Source organism: Cibotium barometz, chromosome 11 (assembly GCF_041138505.1).
Source record: "Cibotium barometz isolate CiBa-2024 chromosome 11, ASM4113850v1, whole genome shotgun sequence".
Classification (NCBI taxonomy): Eukaryota; Viridiplantae; Streptophyta; class Polypodiopsida; order Cyatheales; family Cibotiaceae; genus Cibotium; species Cibotium barometz.
This window is the reverse complement of record NC_141056.1, coordinates 47,716,135-47,724,869: the sequence shown is the minus strand read 5'-3', so window position 1 is coordinate 47,724,869 and position 8,735 is coordinate 47,716,135. Positions and strand designations below refer to the sequence as shown.

The window sequence follows — 8,735 nt, the reverse complement described above, 5'->3', positions numbered from 1 at the left end:
GTTTTCATATGGCGGATGGAGATCATTCTTTTTGTATGTGCGCAAGAGTTTTAAGAGTATCGTGATCATCACCATCTATGTAGATGATCTTATTGATGGGGACGCCAACTTGGATGAGATTGAGCATGTGAAAAGTCTTCTTAAAAGGAAGTTTGAGATCAAGGATTTGGGAGATCTGCGCTACTTTTTAGGAATTAAGGTCATTTGCACACCTAATGGTGGTTGGTCTCACAAAGATAATATGTATTGGACATGTTGGTCAAGTATGGGTGGCTGATTGTAAGTCAATCTTAGTGCCATTAGATCAAAATGGCAAGCTTAGTGCGGATATATGTTATGTGTTGGAGGATCCCACTATGTACATGAAGATTGTGGGGAGTTTAATCTATTTCACAATTAGCAGGCCAGGTTTGAGTTACATTGTTGGCTTAGAGAGCCAGTTTATGCAAGTTCCGCGTATACCATATCTTGACAGTGTGCGACATACTTGGGAGAGAGTCTTGGTAGGCGACATCGACTTGGTCTATGTGAGCACACTTGATTAGGTCGTTGACATCTTTACGAAGGCCTTGGGAGCTGAGAAGCTATGTAGATTTCAAGATATGCTTGGAGTTCATGAGCTAGAGTTGAGCTTAAGAGAGAGTGTTGAGATGTCAAGCTCAACATGAGCTGACACTCATAAGGCGCATGCATGACCATTTGACATTGACATCACTGGCGGGTTTGGTAGTAGCTGGCACCGACATATATTTGCCAGAGATTCTACAGTTGGACTACACCGACTAGTCCACACCTACCCACTCCACTTAGTGTGTTCACATTATGGACCGCTTGTATATACTTTATTATGTGTGTTAGTCACTTTATCTTCTTTGTAGACCTCTTTTGTTGTGTGAAGAAGAAGAAGAATTTCCAGCCTCTCACCTTGTGTGTTCTCTTCGAGGGTTTGAGTGAGTGTGTGCAAGAGCTCAAGCTCTCTTCTCCCCTGCATCTTTTCAGTACACACCCATCTTGGGGTCTAATTATCATCTTTGTACAACACACATTCATTATCTATATATCATCTCATTGTGTGCTCCCTTGAGCTTCTCCACTGTGTTTGTGTGTGTGTGTGTGTGTGTGTGTGTGTGTGTGTGTGTGTGTTCATTCTTGCAACCTTATTTCCATAAATATACGCATACTTGGCCATAGAAGGTATGTAAAATCTTCTCACTCATGAGCCTCTTATAAAGACTTCCTTGCCCAGTCTCCCAGTCTCCAGGGAGTGGTTCACTTAAGGTCTTTCTTGTGCAGGCTCACTACTTGAAGAGGCCTATAAAAGGGGTTAGGGTTACCACCTAACATTGCACCTTCTTTCTTGAGAACCGAAGTCATGCCTTTTGGCAAAATGTCTTGGAACCAAATGCCTTTGCTCAAAATAGATAGATGGTTTGACTCGCTTCTTCTCGTACTGGGTTTTCAGCCCAACCTCGTCAGGTTTAATGGGGTCCATTCTACTGCTAGCTACGGGTGCATGCGAAGCTTTGTTTGATCCACCAAACCAAGAGTCACCTTAGACTCTACCACTTCTCAAGTGCATAGAAACACTTTGGAAATGAGTCTAAACTCAGAGGGGCCTTTGGTCAACATAATTTTGAGAAAACCAGCATTTCTTGAGGCAGAGAATTACTCCTATGTTACACCGTTTTCAATATCTTTTTCAAAGTTATTAATACCAAGGTTTCCTCTTCTCTAAGATCCAATTGCATTGTTGTCAATCTTGTCAAATGAGAATGGTAATCAATTGATCAAATTGAGAAAAGGAGTTGTCCTAAAGTCAACAAAGTAATCCCATGTATACTAGTCTCGGGAATATCCAAAGGTTATTGTGATGAATTCCACCGGTTTCGCAATTCCAAGGATGTAACACAATTGGGTGTACATGAGATTTTTCTCCCAACCTTGATTCCATGTAGTCTGCTGAAGACAATTTACTAACAAGGTGGTACCTCTAGGCGCAACTACGAAAGATCTAGGAATCAATTACAATATTTTGAATTTGACAAGGTGGTACCTCTAAGCTCAACTGTGAAAGATCCAGGAATCAATTACAGTATTTTGAATTTGACACTCTCATGCAAATCCCTTAGGTGTGCAAACAATGGATCTCTTTAATCACACCATTCAATAGCTCAAGGTCTTTAAGTCTTAGGGCCAAATCTTGACACTTGAAATTTAAGGCTATTCAAGAAACTTAGAAGGGCCTTTACTAGGGACAATAAAGCAATGGAAACCAAATGGGTTTTTGAGTCTGGGTTGTTCTCTCACACTAGGCAGCGGTTGCGGTATGGGTGATGGGCCTTCTTTGTGTAAAGTCGTGCCTATTTTGGGTCGATCGGCTAGGTGCGGAAATGCTTGAAATCAACCCTAAAACCACTAGAGTTAAACTAATTTTCAGCCAGGAAACTTATGTGTCAGAGAGCTCTCTCTCTTTCTCTCTCTCTCTCTCTCACACCCCCGAGCAACATTGGAGGGGTGAAAGGGGGTAGGCTTTCATGAGACAGGATGATCTCTGGTGCATGCACGACAAGTGTTAATAATAATACTGAAATGAAAATACTTTATAATCTAGTTCTCTATTGCAATATATGAAGCACTCAACGGTTAATTAATGCCAACATTTATATTGAAAAAAAGATAAAAGAAAAGATTAGGAGACGTTTTAAAAAATGAGCTCAATTTTAAAAGCCCTAGCAGCTACGTTTTCGCGGCAGCAGTCTGGGCGTGCCCTAATAACAAACCCAAAGAAAGTTGGAGCTTCTGTCTGTGCAGAAGCCGCAGACATCGTTGTTGTTGCCGCTGCTGCAGTGGTGTTGAAAAAGGAAGTGGACTATGGCGAGCTCTGCAGGGGGAGGGGGTCCCAGCAACATCAGCAGCGTTAGAGTGGTGGTGGCGGGCGATGGCGGCACGGGCAAGTCCAGCCTTATCATCGCCGTGGCCACCGACTCCTTCCCCAACACAATTTCCCCTGTCTTGCCCCCTACCCGCCTCCCCCCCGATTTCTACCCCGACAGAGTCCCCCTCAACATCATTGACACCTCTTCCAGGTAAAGCCCTTTACTCTGTTTCCTTAATTATCATCATTCCTGTAGTTGACTGTAATCTTGGACTTAACCGTAATCAGACGCCTCCTTCAGGTATTCTTTAATTCTACTTAACCCTTATTAGAGGCTTCAGTCATTTCCCTAATAGATCCCCAGGGTTCCCAATTAGATACATGTGCTTCACCTTTATCAGATTCTCACGGTTTCATCTCTTCTGTACATAAACCTAATCAGATTTGGTGAGTCTGCTCTTTTTTTCACTTAACCCTAATCGCATTGCAAAGGTTCCAATCATTTCTGTATTTAACCCTAATCACATCTGTAGGTTTTCAAGCAATTCTAGAGTTTGCTTGGTTTTCTGTCAGTTTACTGTAGTTATCCCTATTCAGATGGCACCCATTGCCATGGTTTGCCAGTCTATGCAGTGCAAATCATGGCTGTTCAAACGGGGTTCTTTCTGAATCGGAAATGCTACCTCAGCTGTGCTGGAGCAGTTGACATGAAGCTGACACATCAGAGCTGGATTTCAGCTAGATTCCTGAGCTGCTGCTCCCTGACAGAAATGGTCATTCCCCCAGCTGGAAAATGGGTTGCTGCCAATGTGGCTCCCTATTTATTTCAGGTGTTGGTCTTCGAGGACCATTTCTACTCATCTGAACCTGAAACTGACCTTTAGGGTTTCCATCCAGCTTCTAGGGGCTTTCTCCAATACTGGGTTTACTATTAGCCTCTAGCTTGCTGTTCTTGTGGTATCTTATTATTTTCTTTATAGTTTTTAAGCTCTTTTTTTCCAAGTGGCATTGCATGTCCATGTTTTTACTGTACATCATTGTTGGCTTGGCAGACCTGAGGATAAAGGGAAGCTGGAGGCAGAGTGCAGAAAGGCCGATGCCGTTGTGCTCACATATGCATGTGACAGGCCAGAAACTCTTGAGCGTTTATCTACTTACTGGCTGCCTGAACTACGACGACTTAGTGTAAGGGTGCTTTTTTCTACCTGATACCACAAGGTTACTCAGTAACATTTTCACTCAATTTCCATTGTCCATTACAGGTGAAAGTGCCTGTTATCATAGTTGGCTGTAAGCTGGATCTTCGCAGTGACCACCAGCAGAGTCTTGAGCAAATGATGACACCTATCATGCAAGAATTTAGAGAAATCGAGACTTGCATTGAATGCTCAGCCTTGAAACAAATTCAGGTTTGCTTTTCTACAAAATTTTGTGGTTGAAGCTTCCAGTTTTTGAAATACATTGAGTAAGGAAGTAAGCAATATAGACTGAATAATTTTGGCATGCCAGTGAAAGAGGTTTAAGTTGGGGAGAAGATGGGAGAATGACTCAAAATGGGAGTGCAGATGGAAATTGCCAGTGATAGTAGGGGAAACAGCTGAAATGCCAGAGGGGTTGTAGGGGAAGCGGCTGAAATTCGGGAATGGGAAATGGCTGAAAGAGCGCAAATGCGCTTTCAGCCCTTAAATATTCAAATTTGACATTTTGGCTGTTTTTTGTGTGCTACACCTATCAACAAGCTCATCAGGTGACTAAACTACTAATGCATAAAGTAATTATGCTACCATATTATATTTATGCATGCAGGTTATTTACCATATTGCACCATATTTTGTTGAAGGCTTGTACCATACATGTACTGTGAGATGTACACTAATGGGAGTGTGCTATTTTAGATTACTGATATGCTTAACATTGAGTATGCACATAGAAGATGAAGAGAGATGACTGACTGTGGAAGGCTTAGTTATACTCTGAACTGGTGCTCTTCTTATGTACCACTGCAGTGAATTTGGAGTCTATTGTTTGTGTTGCCACCAACTCTAGTCGTTCACTGGTGTAAAATCCCAGATTGAAATTCTCCGTCTATTTAGGATATTCCCCCTTGCAAAGATTGATTATTGATGAAATCACCAGACCTTTTCAATTCCGTCTTTGTCACCAACATAGCGTCATTGCATTGAACCAGTCTTTGAAAAATTTCTGTTGGGTTCTCTCATTGGTTCTGGTATTTGGTTTCATGTTCGTTTCCGACAGTATTGGGCTTTGAGCTCTTCATCGTCTTGTCTATATTGAGCTAAGTGTTCTTGATGTTGACGGTATTGCTCCTTCAAGATCTCCCGTTTTCAAGGGTACTAGTCCATGTGTCCCACTCGACACTCGACTCTTTTAGTAAGAGAGATTTTTTTCCTAGCAAAGACTTGACTTTCTCTAGTGATAATTGTAACTAGAAGAAAGCCTAGGCTCTCGCAATCTGCGCTTTGATAGAAGAGAACCTAGGCTCTAGCACCTATGCTTTGATATCAGTGTCAGATGTACACTAACGGAAGCTAGCAATCTATGTTATGATAGAAGAGAAGCTAGACTCAAGCATCGGAAGCAGGCTATTTTAGACTAGTGATATGCATAAAACTAAATATACACAATAATTAGGAAGAGAAGAAGAGAGATGTCTATACCAACCTCTCCAATAGGGTTGTCCGAAATCCACTGTCATGCCCCCTAAAGAAATGAGAGCATCTTGAAAAAATCATCTCCACTGATGAGCACAGTTGTTCGCTAGATCCTTCTATGGGGAAATATTCTACCATGTTGGTAGTTGGTATCATGGGTGATTTCATATTAAATACTAACGGGCTTGTGTTATTGGTATTGCGGGTGATTTCGTGTTACATACTGGGCTAGTGTTACTGGTGTTTATGTTTGTGCCTATTATTTGTTGTCATGTTGGGATTGATTGTGAGGAGTTCAATTGATTGTATGTATCTAACATGATTGTCATTGTTGAGTGATAGGTGATGAGCACTACAACAGAGCCGACTAGCACGTCGTATGGGCGCAGGTGGCCCTCCTCGGGTGTCTTCACTTGCTTTCCACACCGAGGTGGCTCTAGCACTGTGGATTACCTACTGGAATCTCTGGCTTTGGCACTCCTGACCACACCTTTCTCCACTTCATTCTCATGTGCACACTACCCATCCTCCCACCGACACTCTCACCCCTGACCACACCTATCTCCACTTCGTTCTCATGTGCACACTACCCATCCTCCCACCAACACCAACACCAACACCCCCACCACTCACTACACCTAGATCCATCTCAGACCACATTTATTGCCACCTCCAAGATGTGGACCCTCTTGCCCCCCTTGCCACTCTCATATCCCTGTTCACCACCATTTTTCACACATTTGCCACTACCTCCTTCATATGCACACCCCGCTCCACTGCTAAGTCACCTGCGGCACTATGCCCATAATGGTTTGATATGATAGATGAATGCAGGGCCATCCGCTCTCGTCTCAAGCATGAGGTATGCATTGGGCAAATCTCAAGGCACTTAGCGCAACTGATTTCCCGATGCATTACCAAACACGAGAAATGAGAGTTCTACGCCCGGAAAGAGGATGAATTATATGTACTCTTCCATGGCCTAACCAGAAGGACACTCGGAGAGAACTCCGTGAGCATTGTCCCCCACGCCCGTCACATGCCTAGACACTTGGTACTCGTATGCGCACTCTCTCTACCACATCCTCGACCAACAACCTCTACTCCCCTCCCCCCCCCTCTCCTTGCTGCCTCTACTTGCTTTACACCGGGCATGGTACTCACGGCCATTCGTAGACTGTGTAGTGGGTGAGCACTGGATCATGAGGGACTCACCACCGAGTATATCTCCCATGCTGATGACACACTTGCGTCGTTACTAGCCTACATGTTCAATAGAGCCATGTGTGAGGGTTTCGCACCTTCCTAGTCGACTAACACCATCACTCCCATCCTCAAAGCTGGAGATCCACCGGACCCCGATAACTATAGGACGATCATGATTGGCCACACATTGGCCAAGCTATATGGATCAGTGCTAGAGGCAGAGCTTAGTGCCTTTGCAGAGAGACATGGATGTAGGGCCCCAGCGCAGGTAAGCTTCCGGAGGAGCTACTCCACCCTTGACCACAAGAGGAGGGCAAAGCACGCCATGAGAGGATCTATTGTTGCTTTGTGCAAAGCTTTTGATACTGTTCCTCGGCCCCGATCACTCAAGAGCCTACAAGAGATCGGGGCTCCATCCGACGTGATTTGGAGCATCATCGCTCTTTATGAGTTAGTCACGAGACGGGTGAGAGCCCTAGGAGGGATGTCAGAGGAGATCTCTACTACTATTGGGGTGAAACAGGAGATCTCTCACCCACTCTCTTTGGCCTTTACATTGATGAGATCTCGAGCTTCATTGATAGATTAGGTGGGCCAGGTGGTCCACTCGCATACTCATTCCCTTCCTACTCTATGCAGATGACATTGTGCTCTTATTTGATTCAACGGAGGGGCTTCAGAGACACCTGGATGCTCTACAAGTTTTCTGTACACAGGGAGATCTCATTGTTAACCTTGGTCAAACCAAGGTCATGGTTTTCAACACCTCCCGCCCCTACACATCCAGATTGAGCTTCAGGTATGGTGGAGATTGTCCCATCATATGTGTACCTTGGAGCTACTTTTAGTGGCCCCCCTGCTTTAGCATGACCACAACAGTACGCACTAGAGTGTCTTGGGGATATGCAACTTTGGCGGTACTTGAGCAACAATGCTTCCATGCCTGTTTCTAGGAGCCCAGGATGAAGGGTTGGCTCTTTGACACCCTTGTCACATCAGCCTTGATGTATGGAGCACTTTTCTGGGGACCAGATCTATTAGATTGGGATTGGCAGCATGTGGAGAGGCCCCAGGTCACGATGTTCTCTCGCATGATTCACAACAAACCATCGATCCCACATGCAATCGTTCAAGCAAAGTTCATTGCAGCTCCGATGGTGGTAGATGCACTTTTTTATACAGTCGCCTACCTCCACCGCATTAGCACGATGAGCCCCCAGAGATACCCGAGGCTTGTCTTGGAGTCCTCATGGCAACTGGCACTTGAGGGTGACATTGGAGCATGTTATGCCCGAGTTTCCACCTCGTTTTCAGGACACGGGCTCTAGATGGACCACCTCCCACCTCTTCAGTATTGGACTCCCCTTTTCTCCAGCTCTCCCATGAGGACGTCGACTAGACTATTTGGTTTGACCTCAGCATCCACATACACTGCCTTCAGAGCTCCCACCGAAGATGCACTTATACAGAAGTCATTTCATCAGGCTCGGAGGATGGCTTCATCCAGTAGCGAGGCTACGTGGGTACTCACATCACATGCCATGCGGATGGTGATTGTCGAGCTACGGGTGGAGACGGGGTGGGCATAGCGCATATTCAGAGATGGACAGCTCATACGAAGATCTCGGAGGAGAGGATCTGCAGATTATGCCACACATGGGTTGAGTTAGAGGAGCACTATACCTGTCACTGCAAAGTGCACTTGAGATCCGCAAGAGGTACCACTGTCGCTTCCATGAGGGTTTTGGCCCATTGTCCTGGATCATGGACTTCCCGGACCAGTGCTGCCTGGGACTCTTCCTACTAGAGCTTCGTAGACACAGAGATACAATCCTAAGATAGTGTCGGCCATGGCCCACAGCCACCACCCCTCCTTCCTCGCCAGCCGACCATCATCAAATTTTCCCGGTCCCAAGGAGAGGATATCAACATAGTGGACCCTGTGGGTGGTCCATCACAGGATTACCTCAGCTCTACCCCAT

General features: G+C 45.0%; 1 protein-coding gene across 1 annotated transcript in view; it reads left to right on the top strand.

Annotated features, from left to right (window-relative positions):
• The first annotated feature begins 2,667 nt into the window (after positions 1-2,667).
• Positions 2,668-8,735, top strand: part of LOC147634256 (mitochondrial Rho GTPase 1-like) — a 28,465-nt gene continuing 22,397 nt past the window's right edge. Inside the window, exons 1-3 of the mRNA XM_086805385.1 lie at positions 2,668-3,086; positions 3,928-4,060; positions 4,138-4,284. Of these exons, the coding sequence (XP_086661511.1) occupies positions 2,872-3,086; positions 3,928-4,060; positions 4,138-4,284 (495 nt within the window). The 5' untranslated portion in view covers positions 2,668-2,871. The remainder of the gene's footprint in view (positions 3,087-3,927; positions 4,061-4,137; positions 4,285-8,735) is intronic.